Source organism: Geotrypetes seraphini, chromosome 4, assembly GCF_902459505.1.
Source record: "Geotrypetes seraphini chromosome 4, aGeoSer1.1, whole genome shotgun sequence".
NCBI lineage: Eukaryota > Metazoa > Chordata > Amphibia > Gymnophiona > Dermophiidae > Geotrypetes > Geotrypetes seraphini.
The window spans coordinates 191,662,493-191,679,189 of record NC_047087.1 but is presented as its reverse complement, the minus strand read 5'-3'; the positions used below and the strand labels follow the sequence as shown (position 1 = coordinate 191,679,189).

At 41.8% G+C, this 16,697-nt stretch overlaps 1 protein-coding gene across 7 annotated transcripts in view; it reads left to right on the top strand.

Annotated features, from left to right (window-relative positions):
• The window catches only part of PPP3CB (protein phosphatase 3 catalytic subunit beta), a 133,124-nt gene that overhangs the window by 8,137 nt on the left and 108,290 nt on the right, over positions 1-16,697 (top strand). For all 7 annotated transcript variants that reach the window (XM_033941608.1, XM_033941611.1, XM_033941609.1 and 4 more), the window contains exon 2: positions 13,713-13,913. In XM_033941608.1, the coding sequence (XP_033797499.1) occupies positions 13,713-13,913 (201 nt within the window). The remainder of the gene's footprint in view (positions 1-13,712; positions 13,914-16,697) is intronic.

The window sequence follows — 16,697 nt, the reverse complement described above, 5'->3', positions numbered from 1 at the left end:
GTACGGGGAAGGGGGGTGGGGGGGTCGTGGGGGTCGGCCAGGGGGGGTCGCGGGTCGGCTGGGGGGGCGGTCGGAGGTTCTTGGGGGAGGGCGGTCGTTGGGGGGAGGGGGTATGCGTCGAGGGCAGGAGGGCCTGGGATCCCTCCTGCCCGTAATGTAGTGCGGGGTGGGGGTAGGGGGTCACCGTGGCCAGGAGGGTTTGGGCTCCCTCCTGGCCCGATATTGTCGGGGAATTGGGGAGTCGGCGGGGCAAGAGGGCTTGGGCTCCCTTTTGCCCCGATCATATCGGGGGAGGCAAGAGGGCTTGAGCTCCCTCTTGCCCCGATCGTGTCGGGGGTGCCACGGTTGGCTGGGGCAAGAGGACGGGAGTGCGTGCGAGCGGTCCTTCAGGGTGGGGGTGCGGGTGGGAGTGCGTGCGAGCGGTCCTTCAGGGTGGGGGTGCGGGTGCGTGCGAGCAGTCTTTCAGGGTGGGGGTGCGGGTGGGAGTGCGTGCGAGCGGTCCTTCGGGGTGGGGGTGCGGGTGCGTAGAGCGGTCCTTCGGGGTGGGGGTGCGAGCGGTCCTGTGGGGGGGGTGTGAATCGGACATCGGGGGGGGGGGGAACTATGTAAAAAAAAATTTTGTACAACGCGCTTACGTGTATACCGCGCAAGGTTATGCACGGTTTGTAAAAACACGTATAACGCGCGCGTTATATGCGTGAAAATACGGTAGACCTGTTTTTTGCTTCAGTAGGGTGAAAAGCCTTTCACCTTGCATCTGGGCCTGACTTCAACTTTAATGGAAGTGGTGACATTTTCATGCTGGGTATGAGTTTTAGGTTGGGTTCAGACACAGTTGGTGGCTCCTTCAGTCAAGTCCTCCAGCTTTGACCTAGCTAGCTGTGGTGGTTCTTTCATTCTGGGCTTTGCACTAGTGCCTCCATTCAGTGCTTGACCTCTGTGTTTGCATCTGTAGCTGTCTTAGGGCTTCTTTTACTAAATCATGGTTTAACTTTTTGCCTTGGGCTGGCGAGTAGGGTAGGGTAGGGTAGATATTATAAAACCTACATATAGAACACCCACACCCACCCCTACACACACACCTGGGGATAGGCCACCTAGCGGGAATAGGTTGTCCAGGGCCCAGGGTAAGGAGCCTCAGAGGAAGTGTACCCCAGCCACAGGGATACAGTGTTTTAAGTGTGGGGGAAAAGGACATCGACAGCGGGAGAAGACTTCACCATAACTAGCGGGGTGAGGCAAAATGCTCAGAGAGAGTACCTCTGGAAAGTATGGATTAGGGGTAGACCAGTGACCGCATTGATAGATACCGGAGCGGAGCAGAGCGCTATGGCCAAGGAGCTGTGGCAAAGTATTAATTGAGAACATAAGGAAAGTGTAAAAGAAGTGGTCCAAGCTGAAAGGAGCAATAAAAATGGCTATAGATCTTTATGTGAGGAAAATAAACAAAAGCAACCAATATGGTTTTCCAAACTACCAGCAGAGAAAATAAAGTTCATTCAATTCTTGTGTGTCTTGAGCATTTACCTTGCTGGCCCGTGATAAAAAGCTCTATTTAGGAAACGTCTGAAAACACACCTGTTCCTAAAGTATCTAGACAACTGATCCTCTCTTCTCTCTCCCCTCTATAGCGATTAACTTGTTCTATTGATCACTCTCTCCTCAAAAATGGATTTCCTGTCCTATTAACCCTCTTTCTTCCTCCCCTCTTAAAGTCAATCAATTTGTACCTTTGCTTAATCTTTGTAAACCGCATAGAACTTCACGGTATTGCGGTATATAAGCTGTTATTATTATTATTATTACTGCAGTTTAGTAAAAGCCAGCGTTACTTTGGGCCCAGTCTTAGTAGTGATTCTCTGGGACTAAGCTTGGGTTCCTTTCTTTCCTGGCCTTTATACCCTGTGTTTATTATCTACTAGCTGATGCCCCGGCGTTGCATGGGTATTTAATTATAGCAATAACACTGTAAATGGATTCAAATAAAGATACTTTATAGTGGTGAATGAAATTATTTTTTTACAGCTTTATAAAAAGTACAATATTCAAATTATAATGTGAAATATTTGACAAAATGAATACAATACAACTAACACAAAACTTGATTATAAACAACATTTTTAGTTTCACCTCCAGGAGCAAGAACATATAAATTCTTGGGTGAAGAGACCCCCAGAACATATCACCCCAGGTAGTGAGGGATCTGCATACCAAGTTTCGTTCAAATCGGTCAAGCCGTTTTTGATTTACTGTGAGAATGGCAGCTGTTTACATTTTTTTCCATTGACATGAATGGGTGAAATCTGATTTTCTGTTTGTAGCTCCGCCCACGTGTGCAGGTGGGCCGCGAGACCCCCAGAACATATCACACCAGGTAGTGAGGGATCTGCATACCAAGGTTCGTTCAAATCAGTCAAGCCGTTTTTGAATTACTGTGAGAATGGCAGCTTTTTACATTTTTTCCATTGACATGAATGGGTGAAATCTGATGTTCTGTTTGTAGCTCCGCCCACGTGTGCAGGTGGGCCGCGAGACCCCCAGAACATATCACCCCAGGTAGTTGGAATTACTGTGAGAATGGCAGCTTTTTACATTTTTTCCATTGACATGAATGGGTGAAATCTGATTTTCTGTTTGTAGCTCCACCCACGTGTGCAGGTGGGCCGCGAGACCCCCAGAACATATCACACCAGGTAGTGAGGGATCTGCATACCAAGGTTCGTTCAAATCAGTCAAGCTGTTTTTGAATTACTGTGAGAATGGCAGCTTTTTACATTTTTTCCATTGACATGAATGGGTGAAATCTGATGTTCTGTTTGTAGCTCCGCCCACGTGTGCAGGTGGGCCGCGAGACCCCCAGAACATATCACCCCAGGTAGTGAGGGATCTGCATACCAAGTTTCGTTCAAAGCGGTCAAGCCGTTTTTGCGTGATCGCGGCACATACACACACACACACACACACATACATACATACATACACACATACATACCTCCGATTTTATATATATATAGATTATTATATAAAGTTTTAGTCAAAACTGCTGAAGGGTCTACGAATTCTATAAGGTTTTTGCTTCTTGTGAGATCTTTCTATGAGAAACATTGCAAGGTCTTTAAAACATACTTTTTTTTAGGATAGTAGTAATGTAAGTCAGTGTGCAAATATTTTTTTGCTTTTTATCTTTTTTTAATTTTTATAATAGATCTGTCTTGTAGACCTTGTAAATGTCTTGGAAAGAGTATTTCCTCTCTGTAATTCTTTCTACCACGTTCATGGCTCTTATCTTTTTAGTTTTGAATGTATGAACAAAGGTTGTACTGTCTCACTAAGAAAGGGCTGATGGGAAGGTTCCTTTTTAAGGCTCTTCTATGAGAGCTATTAAAATGTAGCTGTCTTTTGAAAGAGTGCTCAGAATTGATGACAGAAAAAATATAACAGTTCATGTATTTTTGTCTGCTTCTTTTTGCTCACCAACAACATGAAATATCTTATGTCTTTTAATCAAATGCACAACCCTAATAGTTCTTTCCCAAACTAATAGGGTGTGAGTATCTTTGGTTTACTGAGCTGAAGCGTGTTCTTGTTAAGGTAAATGAGAGATCTTTCTGTGTACATATGTCTGAAGACAATCCAGTTCACTGAGCTGATTTACCTTTTTATGGTTAAAAGTAATTGAAAAGAAATCACAGAGCTCTCTAGCTATACAGTGTAACAGAAAGCCAGTTTATCTTTGGTAGCATTAACAGTAAAGTGTTAATTTTTGCGAACAGTACGTGCTCACAATTTGTCCATCTGAAAGTGACTGATTCCTCGAAGTCTGAAATTCTCCAGGAGAAAAGGCAGAATTATTCATTCATCCACAACAGAGGAATATCTCTTATTTTATCATCCAAATTTATCTCAGTCTCTCTCCAAGGAGAGCTCAGAACAGTTTACATGAATTTATTCAGGAAATCGGCATTTTTCCATATCTGTCTCGGTGGGCTCATAATCTATTTAATATACCTAGGGCAATGGGGGATTAAATGGTCCGCTGAAGGGTCACAGGGAACAACGTGAGTCTGACCCCACAACCACAGGGTACCAATGCTGTATTTTATAACCCTTGCATGAAATATTGGTAAATCTCACTAGAATCGGGGTTACTCTTCTAATTGCATTATTATTAAAGAGTTTATCAGTTTATTAAAACTTTCTATACTGCCCTATCTGATGCACACGCCTAGGTACCGTACAGGCTAAAAGACTGTGAAAAAGGAAAAGAACATGATACATTTAAATAATAACATAGTAAATGTTGGCAGATCAAGACCTGCATGGTCCATCCAGACTGTCCAACAGTAGTATGCTTAATCTCTGTCTCTTCTTGCCAATTTTGGGATACGGAGTGTAGAAGTCTGGCTTGCATTGGTCCTTTTTCCCCATCTACTGGAGTTGCTGTCGAACCCCACTCTAGCCTTGATCATGATATATTATACAAGAAATGAAAATCAAACATACAGTTGTGCTCATAAGTTTACATACCCTAGAATAATTTGTAAGATGTATACCAGGGATCTCAAAGTCCCTCCTTGAGGGCCGCAATCCAGTCGGGTTTTCAGGATTTCCCCAATGAATATGCAATGAAAGCAGTGCATGCAAATAGATCTCATGCATATTCGTTGGGGAAATCCTGAAAACCCGACTGGATTGCGGCCCTCAAAGAGGGACTTTGAGACCCCTGATGTATACCGTTTCTGGAAAATATGAGTGATCTTGCAGAACACTGTTCTTTAGGAATATTGGCCAGACAAAGCTATTTATTATTACAGAATTGTGTGTGTGTCCTTTAGTAATCACAGTGATAACTGAACATGCACAGATTGTCCTGATCAAAAGTTGACATACCCTTAAATGTTTGGGCTGATCATATACACTCAGTGAAGCGTTAAATATCCACACCTGTGCCTTGTTTGTAATTTAGTGTATTTGTATAAATAGTGAGTTTCTTAGCTCTTGAGAAACTCTTGTGCATTTCATCCAGGGCTGCACTGACTTGCTGGTTATTGAAGCATAGGGAAAGCAAAAGAACTGTGAAAGCATCTGCGAGCAAAAGTAGTTCAACTTCTTTAAATCAAGAGAATATAAAAAAATACACAAAAATTTGAAAATACCAATCAGTACTGTTCAAGCTCCAATCAAGAAGTAGAAAATTATGGGTTCTGTTAATACCAAGTCACGGTCATGTAGACCAAGAAAGATTTCAGACAAACTGCCAGGAAACTTTGTAGGGATGCAAAGAAAACATAAGAACATACGCAATGCCTCTGCTGGGTCAGACCTGAGATCCATCGTGCCTAGCAGTCCGCTCACGCGGCAGCCCAACAGGTCCATGACCTGTGCAATAATCCTCTATCTATACCCCTCTATCCCCTTTTCCAGCAGGAAATTGTCCAATCCTTTCTTGAACCCCAGTACCGTACTCTGCCCTATTACGCTCTCTGGAAGCGCATTCCAGGTGTCCACCACAAGTTGGGTAAAGAAGAACTTCCTAGCATTCGTTTTGAATCTGTCCCCTTTCAACTTTTCTGAATGCCCTCTTGTTCTTTTATTATTTGAAAGTTTGAAGAATCTGTCCCTCTCTACTCTCTCTATGCCCTTCATGATCTTGTAAGTTTCTATCATATCCCTTCTAAGTCTCCTCTTCTCTAAGGAAAAGAGACCCAGTTTCTCCAATCTCTCAGCGTATGAAAGGTTTTCCATCCCCTTTACCCACAAGCAACTTCTACTGAATACAAGCTTCTGTGAAAGAAAGTGGCGTGGTAGTTTCAGCATGCACACTTCTCTCTCTATCACAACATCCAATATTTCTTCCTCCTCTCCACCAGCATGTCCAACAATTCTCCCAAGATTTACAAAGAGCCACAATAGGTAGAGAAGGGGGGTTTGAGATTTTCCAAGTCTCTCACTCTCTTCCCTACTGTAGTACCTGGTAGTCCAGCAGGGGTCTTTGTGGTAGGAGTGCAGCTCTTTCACTCCTGCCTCCTCGCTACTCTCTTCTAAAATGGTTGCCGCGACCTTTCGCAGGTGCTTGTGGCATTTCTTGTAGTACCTCGAGAGGTCGTTACAGCCATTTTAGAAGGGAACAACGAAGAGGCTTTAGCGAAAGAGCCGCACTCCTTCCAAAAAGACCCCTGATGGACCACCAGGTACTACAGTAGGTTCTGGGGGGCCATCGGAGAAGAGCCACAAGTTGCCAACTCTACCCTAACCCAAGCAGCATCTCTTCCCTCCCTCCCCACACCCCCTCCCAGCCCAGGCATTATCTCTTTCTCTCCTTTCCCACCCACCCTGAGCATGTTCAGTCTTACTAGCCTTTCTCTTCAGGCGATGACAGCGTTCCTTCTCTCTCTACGCTATTGGCAGCTGACGTGGAAGCCTTCTCCAAACATGTTCAAAGGCAAGCTATTCCAGTGTGTTGGGGCCATCATGTTGAAACAAGAATTGCTGGTATAATGACATGGTGACAGAATTTGTCACCGTCCCCACGGATAACTGTGGGAAACCATCCTTTGTCATTCTCAGTCCTTCTACACCAGCATTCTTCAATGTAAGTCTTGAGGGTCAGTGGTTGTGCCCATTCATACTCTGATTCTTTCCTCTATCCATAAAGAATGATATGGGGATGATTTCCCACGGTTTATCCACAGGGACGACAACATATTCTGTCACCTTGTCGTTCTCTATCGTATAATCCAAACAAAGTTGACTATGGAAGGGCACAACCATAAGATTTTGATGTGAAGAGCGAAGAGTTCAGGTTGGGATATACAATATAAGCTTACTGAAAAGGAAAGAGAGCAACCCAGTGTACTAAATCAAATGAGCAATGGTTAGGATTTTTGAAAGGTTTTCGATAAACGACAGGGAGCTAATATAACAAGTTGTATTTTTGGTATTGTAGATCAGTTTAACAAGGGTATTTTGAATTAACTATACACTTCTCCCTCCGTATTCGCAGTTTCAGCATTCACGGTTTCGATTTATTCACGGTTTCGATTTATTCACGGTTTCGATTTATTCACGATTTATTCACGTGCTGGCTTCTCCCTTAAAATTACATCAGCTTGCATAAAGAAATCGCTGATTCCAAGCATTTACGGAGAAAATCGTCGATTCCCAGCACTTTCTTCACCGTGTTTTGCTTCTCCTTCAGGAACAGGCCAGGTCTCCCACCATGTTATTAGAATGTTTCACCATATTCATGATGGTTTTTAATAGAAAACAGCAAATAACATATTTGCGGTTTTTCTGTATTTGCGGTTCTGTTAATCCCCTATCACAGCGAATACGGATGGAGAAGTGTAGTAGATTGTTTTAGAGGCAATTAGTAGCCCCTATCTGAAGGACACACCTTTCCGCCTTAATGTAAAGCCTCTTCTTTATTTCCAGTTGGGTGTCTTGCCTGTCTTAATTAGACTGTAGGTTCCAAGGAGCAGGAGCTTTTTCTTGTATCTGTCTTTCAACTGCTGCGTATAGCTGGTAGCATTGTACAAATGATAATGGTAATACAGTAATCCTCTGTGGCTCAGTAAAGGCACTTTGTATTGGTAGAAGCTGCAGGATATGTAAGAAGTATGGCAGTCATTTAATGCTTGTGTATTTATAAGTCCTTTTATTAAGCCACACTAGGCACTTAACAAGATTGTGAGTTAGTAGTTACTGTACATTAAGGGACTTTGTGGTATTTGTGCACCTGAACATGCAGTAAACTGCACTTTAAGAGATTTTTGTGTTAGGGGTGTGTGTCATGGGTGGAGAATGGATTTGGATGGAATTTTGCAATTAGTGTGCTGCAAATAATGTGCTCTAATTACCACTTTTTTTTTTCAGTTGGCACGGAAACAGTTATCGCTTCCTAAATAGGAAGCTTGAAAGCACTTAGCACTATTTGCAAATTTAACACAGCACCTTTAACACTAAGACCTAGATGCATTAAAATCAGCGATCGTCGCTAAATGATCTTATTTGCCAACCCGATACAAAAAACGGTGTGGTTTTCTGCACAATTCCTCATTCTCCAATCCAACCCGAAGTGGAAGACTATTCCAGCGATCAACCACCCCTTCTTCACTGAAAGGGTGGTTGATCGCTGGAATAGTCTTCCACTTCGGGTTATTGAGGCCACCAGTGTGGCGGATTTTAAGGCCAGATGGGATAGACATGTGGGATCTATCCGCAAAGATAGATAGCGAGGATCACTGGAGTGGGCAGACTTGATGGGCCGTGGCCCTTATCTGCCGTCTATTTCTATGTTTCTATGTTTCTATGACCATGCAAATAAGATCTTTAATATTGAAATGCCATGTAAACTAGCTGAGAGATTGATGCTCTAACATCGCTTCATGATGCACACATAAAAATGAAGCCTTCTAGCGATCTGAAAAAAGTGACTGATCAAGACCAGTTGCTTAGGTGTCTTACTGACAGTTCAGCCCTGAAATTAATATGATATTTATAACCGGCACTGGACCAACCTCCCTCCCCCGGCCAGCGAAAATGGGCAGGGGGATGTACACTACACCCCCCCCCCCCCCCCCCGCATGTGAGAAAATTGGCAGGAAGGATGCCCACTCTTTCCTGCCAAGAGGCCCCCACCCCCGTGCAAATGAAAAATGGCAGAAGCAATGCCCACTTTCTCCTGTCAGTGGATGCTCCCTCAAACCTCCCCCCCTCGTACCTTTGTGAGAAGTTGAGAGCAGGAGAGATTCTCAGTCCCTCCTGTTCCGAGGCTCACCAGTCCAAAATGGTGGGCCCACCCCTCCATGGTGCATCATGTGATGCACGGGGAGGGAGCCTAAGATTTATTATTTGATTTTTTGTTCCTCTACAACCCTTCCCCTTATCTTAGGTGACTTCAATATTCATTTTGACGATCTTTCTAATACACACACTAAGGACATATTAAATATCTTAAAACCTCTAAACTTACAACCAACAATAGCTGAACCAACCCACACGGCAAATCACATTATAGATATGATCTTTTCTCCATTATCTCAATATCTCACTCACTCCGACCCATTAGTCACACCTGTCCCTTGGTCTGATCACTATTTTATATCTTTTAATCTTCATTTGCACATACCAAAATTACCTCAACCTTCCTTCAAAAATAAACTTATTTCATTCCGAGACTATTCCAAATTAGACACTACAGACATTTTACCTTTCCTTGATCCATCCATTATTACTCCCTCATCCAATTCCATTGAAGACCAACTCTCAGCTTGGAATTTTTCTTTGCAATCTCTTCTAGACAACAAAGCTCCAATAATAAATAAAACTTTATCTCTTCGTAAAATATCAAACCCCTGGTACACAGCAGAACTCCATCTGATGAAAAAACAGTTACGCTCTTTAGAAAGAAAATGGCGACATACTAAAACCCAAACCAATCTTCAAATTTATAGAGATAATGCTTCAGTTTACAAAACCAAAATCAATCAGGCCAAAAATAAATATTGTTCAAATAAAATTGACAATGCTAAAAATTCTTCCATTTTATACAATATTCTAAAATCCATTGATCCAAAAAATAAAAAAGCAATACTACCCAGAAGTCCTCCTTAAAAGCACAGGAATTAGCAGACGCATTCAATCAAAAAATCAATAACATTCGAAGTTCATTTCTTCCTAACTCAGCTAGTAACTTCATGAACACTAATCAAACCGAAGTTATTCCTAAAGCAAAATGCTCCAATTTCAAAATCCCTTCCCTCAAAGATATAGAAGCTCTCTTCCAACAAATCAACTTAAAAGGTTCCCGTTTTGAAATCATTCCCCCATTCTACATAAAAATTTTTTTTTCCTGTTTTGGACCATTCATTCATTCTCTTATCCTAAAGAGTTTACTCACTGCTACTGTCCCTTCCTTATGGAAAACCGCCATTATCACTCCGATACTCAAAGACCATAAAATTAGTATAAATGAACTATTGAACTATTGCCCAATTGCCAATTTACCGTTTCTGGCAAAATTAACAGAAAAATTGATATTTAATCAGATTTCCGATTTCATTGAAAGCACTAACGCTTTATACCCTAACCAAACAGGCTTTCGGAAATTCCACAACACGGAATATTCTATGATAGGATTAACAACTAATATCCACTATTTCTTAGACCACCATAAATCTGTTGCTCTATTCTCATTAGACATCTCCGCAGCTTTTGATACAATAGACCAGGGGTGCCCACACTTTTTGGGCTTGCGAGCTACTTTTAAAATGACCAAGTCAAAATGATCTACCAACAATAAAATTTTAAAAAAACACAACGCACACTGTACGCATAGAAAATGTTAATTATCATTCCTATTCCAGGGTTTTTCAAAGAGGTCAAAGCAGATGACTCTATGCACTATCACCTCAGTAACAACCATACAAAAATACCCCCCTCCCTTTTTACTAAACCACGATAGCAGTTTTTAGAGCGCAGGGAGCTGCGCTGAATGCCCAGCGCTGCTCTCGACACTCATAGGCTCCCTGCGCTAAAAAACTCTATTGCGGTTTAGTAAAAGGGGACCTTAGTGTAAAATATAGACAGCAGATATAAATTGAGACACATTTCGATCACTAAATTTAAAATAAAATAATTTTTCCTACCTTGTCTGGTGATTTCATGAGTCTCTGGTTGCACTTTCTTCTTCTGACTGTGCATCCAGTCTTTCTTCCCTTCTTTCAGCCTGTATGCTTCCTCTCCTCCACACCTCATTCCCTCCCCCAACTTTTCCTTCCTCTCCCCTGCCCTTTCTTTCTCTCTGCCTCCCTTTCCTTTTTTTCTGTTTCTCTTCTTTCCTTCTGTCTCCCTGCCTGCCCTTTTTCTTTCTTTCTTTCTCCCTGCCCTCCCCCAAGACACTGCCACTGCCATCGGGGACCCAAACTGCCATCGGGGACCAGGACCCAAACCGCCACCAATAACAGGCCTGAAAGCCGACGCCAATAACACGCCCAAAAGCCGACGACGCCCCAACCTCTCCCTGCTTCGGCCGACCAGCATCGCGAGGAACTGTTGGGGGAAATGCTGCCGGGTCCTGCCTTCGCGGAAACAGAAAGTAGGCAGGACCCGGCAGCAAGAAGAGGAAATGCTTCACTAACCTGTCTCCCGCCTTAGCCCGTAGTGAACCTTGCTTCAGGGCTCTCAACATGTGCGTGCAGGCTTCCCTTCTCCCCCTCCCCGGGCGTAACTTCCGGTTTCGGAGGGAAGAGAAGAGAAGCCTGCACGCACACGTTAGAGCCCGGAGCATAAGTTCGCTACGGGCTGAAATCTCCAAGCCGGTTTTTTTGGGTTTTTTTTTTAATGTTCAGCAGCGGCAGATGACAGCTGGGCGGACTGCCCAGCTAAAAGGCCCTAGGGAGAACACTGGAGAGGAAGGCTGATCAGCCCGTAGATCAGGACGGCAACACGAGTGCGATCGACTCGAGTTGCCTTCCTGAGCTACTGGTCGATCGCGATCGACGCGTTGGGCACCCCTGCAATAGACCATGACCTACTCCTTAACCGATTAGAATCAATAGGTATAAACGACCATGTACTTACCTGGTTTACTTCATTTCTCGCCAATCGTACCTCATTCTGAAGCCTACTCTTCCTCTTTCGGGATTCCTCAAGGATCCATTTTGTCCCCTCTCCTGTTCAATATTTTTCTTTCGCCACTACTAAGTATCTGTCAATCAGTTGGTTTCACTTCTTTCTCTTACGCTGATGACATTCAACTTATTCACCCATTAGATCTAGAAAATAATAATGACATCTCGTCGATCAATAAAAAACTAGAAATAATTCAAAACTGGCTTAATTCAAACAAATTGGCATTAAACATAAAAAAGACCAAAACAATGCTCTTCACTTGGAAAAAGGACATAGACTTGAAGACCCCATTTGTCCTTAATAATACCCCCTTAAACTTAGTTTCCACTGTGAAAATTCTTGGGGTTATAATTGACGAAAAATTACTTTATCATGAACATATCTCTTACATAGTTAAAACTTGTTTCTATAAGTTACGCTTGATCCGATCTACCACCAAATTTCTTAGCCCCAAATCAATTAAAATACTGATTCACTCTTTGATTATAGCAAAAATAGATTATTGTAATGCACTTTTACTCAATATCTCCCAAAAAGAAAAAAGAAGACTGCAGATCATACAAAACACAGCGATCAAGTTAATATATAAGGCCAAGAAATATGACCATGTTACACCATTGATGATCGATGCCCACTGGTTTCCAATCAGTCATCGCATCTCCTTTAAGGTCATGCTGCTTATATTTAAAACTTTAACTTTTAATGAACCCCAATTCATAGCCAGAATGTTAATACCCCATAACACTTTACGTCCTCTTCGGTCATCATATCAAAATCTCTTATCTGTCCCTTCCTTGAAAATAGTAGGTACGAGAAGATCAGACATGTTCTCCATAATGGGTCCCCAATGGTGGAACTCTTTGCCACAATACATTAAAAACGAAAAAGATCTTACATTTTTAAAAAAATCCTTAAAATCTTATCTTTTTAAAGATGCTTTTAACATTTAAATCTATCACAAATTTAAATGTCCCTAAGTTTCTACCTCCCCCATCCCCTCTTGTTTTTTCCTTCCTTGTTTATTTCTTCTAAGATAAAAATTGTAACTTTTCTTCCTTCCCTCCCTATTCATGTTTGTATTATATTAAAGAATTTTGTTATTTGGTTTGTCTTTATGTAATTTAACCTTTTTTAAAAAATAATTTTGTTCATCGCTTAGTATATCGAATAAGCGATTCATCAAATGCCAATAAACTTGAACTTGAAACTTGAACTTCTGATTGGCTCAGACGCCTAAGGCACCTCACAAAGTGGGAATCCCTCCTGTCTTTTTGGGGGGAAGGGTGGAGGGTAGGGGATAGTTCAGGGGGTGTCTGCGTGGGTGGGGACCTCCGTTGGCAGGAGGAAGTGAGCATCCCTTCTACCAATTTTCTCTTTCGTTGGGGAGAGGGGTTGCCCTGGCAGGAGGAAGTGGGCGAACTTCCTGCCAATTTTCACTGCCGTGATGGTGGGGTCTCCCGGTACCGGTTCGTGGTGGAGTTTTTGGGGAGGTACACCATCAGCGAGGGAGGGGGTCTGGCATGGCATTTTTTAAAATGGGGCAGATATTGTGCTTGTGTAATACACACATACATCTGTGCTATTAAAAAAGAAAAAAGGCCCAATAGCTGAGGGGGTTCACTGTTACTTGGGCTCTGTTCATTTGTCAATTGCTCTCAAAACGACTGTTTTGATGGGGACCTCGGTGAAAATAATTTGCATGGAGGTTTGTTCTAGTCTGTTTTTTGCATCCAGCCCTAAATGCTGAGAACTCTCTCCCTGTTAAATTTACAGCTACTGCATGGCAAAGTCCCACATGGTGCTGCAATAACTACAGAGGTTACCGTAGCTTAGTAAAAGAATGCCTATGGCAATTTAAAAACACATCAGAAATACATACGGCCTCTTTTACAAAGCCGTGCTAGTGGCTGCGCTGCGCTAACGGCCCCGAGGCCCATAGAGATTTAAAGGGCTTCGGGGCTGTTGCTGCGCGGCTTTGTAAAAGAGGCCATTAGTTTTGATTCCTGCTTCTGAAAGAATTGTTCTTTATGGGCTACTTCAATTAGGATACTGACAAATTTCTTTCTTGCCTATTTTAGATGTCCCTTTCCCGCCAACTCATCGGTTGATGTTTGATGAAGTCTTTGATTCAGACGGGAAGCCCAGGGTAGATGTTCTGAAGAATCACTTAATTAAAGAAGGCCGGGTAGATGAAGAAATTGCACTTAGAATTATTGAGGAGGGAGCTGCAATCCTCCGGAGAGAGAAGACAATCGTAGAAGTGGAAGCTCCAATCACAGGTGACACTTTCAACTCTCATTGTCTTGTACAGTATATTTTGATGAACAGCTTTAGTTCAAAGGCTGATTGGTGGTGGTATTGTAATTTGTGGGGTCTGATATGGGCCTTATTAGTCTGGTGTTGTCTTGACTGAAGTTCATGAGGATAATGTTGATTTAGGTGATGATCATTCAAAACCACATTTGATTTCTTGGGGGTCTATTTATGAAACTACATGAGGGTAATTCTATTAAAATAAAAAGCACTAATGTATATGCAGAAAATATGTGTGTAAATGACCAGAATACTGGCATATGTATGCTTATATGTACATAAATGCTGGAAATCCAGCTATGCGGTATTCTGTAACTATGCACATATCTTTGATAATGCCAAGTTTGCAAGTGGGCATTTACGTGGGTAGAGTCCAGAAGTATTTATACCAACTTTGTGGCTGGTGTAAGTACTCGCCTAAGCACCTATGTGCATATATACCCAGTTAAGCTAATATTATATTAAGGAAAGTAGGTGCCCGCTCTCCTTTATAAAATAGGCTTCAATCAGGCACTGTGTAGATGCCTAAACATCACAATATAGAGAATTGCCTTCTAAATGTTTAGCATGTGTTAAGAGCGATGCTGTGTTAACTATTAGTGCATGCTAACTGCAATGGGGGAAATCTGTTAGGGGCTTGAAAAGGGTTGGGGGTTATTAATTTGCATTCATTGGAGGGGTTTGTTAAGGTGCATGGCAGGTAGCTTATGACTGTGAACCGGAATGAACTATGTGGAACACCAGAGGTGTGGGTTTGCTGCATTCCATGTTAGTAGCTAGGCTGTTAATATGCAGTAGTGATCGTTCCTTAGTAGTACATTTAAATAATAATATATTATAATAAGAGAAAATAATTTTCTGTTCATTGCATAATTCAGCTCTGGAATTTGTTGCCAAAGGATGTGGTAAAAGCAGCATAAATGAATTTTACAAAAATTTGTATAAATTCCTGGATGAAAAGTTCATAAACTGCTTTTAACCATACTGTACAGTTTCTTATATACTGCAAGATTCAACAAGAATTCAATGCGGTTTACAGCAAAGAGTTCAAGAGTAATGGCAATAACTAGATGTAGTTCAAAGGGCAAAGGATTCCAGACAGTAGAGTTTTGTATCCTCGGTCATGAATTGTTTTCAGAAGGATGTCATAAAGCTTTCAACTCTGCCTTCCCCAGTAGGTTATACTGCCACCTTCAGTTTTTCCTTTTGCAAGCAGATTGAGAAGGTAGTTTCCCTACCTGGATGTGTGTAGAAATCTAAATAAATCCAGGAACTAAGGATTTAATCATTCTATTGCTTGATAAATGCCTCCAATGGAATCCAAATCTCTTTGAACCTCTTACTATTTCCAGATTGTTTCGCTATCATCCTTTCATATCTATAGTATAAACACAAAGTGTTTCCCACCAAAAAGAAAAATTCAACCTATCTCAATTTTTCCAGTTTCTAGTTATTAATTGTATGGCCACCCCAGTCATAACAAGAAGTCTATTTTGATATTTGTCAATTGGACTGTTAAGTTTCAACAATGTCCCAAATAAAACCATGTCATAAGACAATGAAATAGAGACACATAATGCCATATTAATTTTGCCCCAAATTGTCTTCCAAAAATTGAGTATCAATGGACAATAAAATAAAAGATGATCCAGTGTGCCTACTTCAAGTTGACAGTGCCAGCATCTATTAGACTTTGAATTATCCAACTTTTGTAAACGAACTGGGGTCCAAAATAATCTATATAACAAAAAGAACCAAGTTTGTCTCATAGATGCTGATGCTGTACATCTTATTCTCTAAGTCCAAATTCGTGGCCATTGCGTAGCAGAAATATGCTGCTTTGTTTCTATACTCTAAATCAGTGGTTCCCAACCCTGTCCTGGAGGAACACCAGGCCAATTGGGTTTTCAGGCTAGCCCTAATGAATATGCATGAAGCAAATTTGCATGCCTATCACTTCCATCATATGCAAATCGCTCTCATGCATATTCATTAGGGCTAGCCTGAACACCCGATTGGCCTGGTGTTCCTCCAGGACAGGGTTGGGAATCACTGCTCTAAATGACTCTTAAGCTTGTTTTAGGTTTTTTCGACAAATATTCAGATATTAATTTATACCACTTGGCGGCCTGATGTCCTTGAAAATCTGTCTGGAAACAGACCCGACAAGCTATACTGATTTTTTTAAGTTGCGCCAGTCAGGGAACCCTTTCTGAATGGCCTGCTTCCAGTTAACCATTTATAACCTTGAGATTTTGATATACCAAATGATTGTTGTAACTGTAATAAATCTACCATTTTCCCATTCAAAATTACATTGCTTAGAGTATGAATACCTGCCTGCAATCAATGTTTCCAGAGGATAATTTTCTTTGTAGTAGAAGTGCAAAGGATTCTGGACATCTCGCCCTGTCAGTTACTTCACCTGCTTTCTGCCTCAGACAGATCTTGAGAGTCCAGAGATGAAGAATTTTCCAGCCAGTTGGATAAGCATGTACAAAAAGAAAAAAATGATAAAATCAAGAGCTCCAGAGCTATTAGTGCAAATTGCGTACTAAGAGGTGGATTAGTTTCATCTAAAGTTATATGGTTTGAGTTAATGTTGCTCAATTTATTAGTTGCAGAGCAGAACGGAACTTTATTGTCAGGGAGGTTTTCCCATTCCCTTCCTTCTGTTTTCTTTGTTTATAATGGTGATTGACTGCTTTGGTACAAACTGATTGTGGCAGTGTCACCCACTGGGGAAGGAA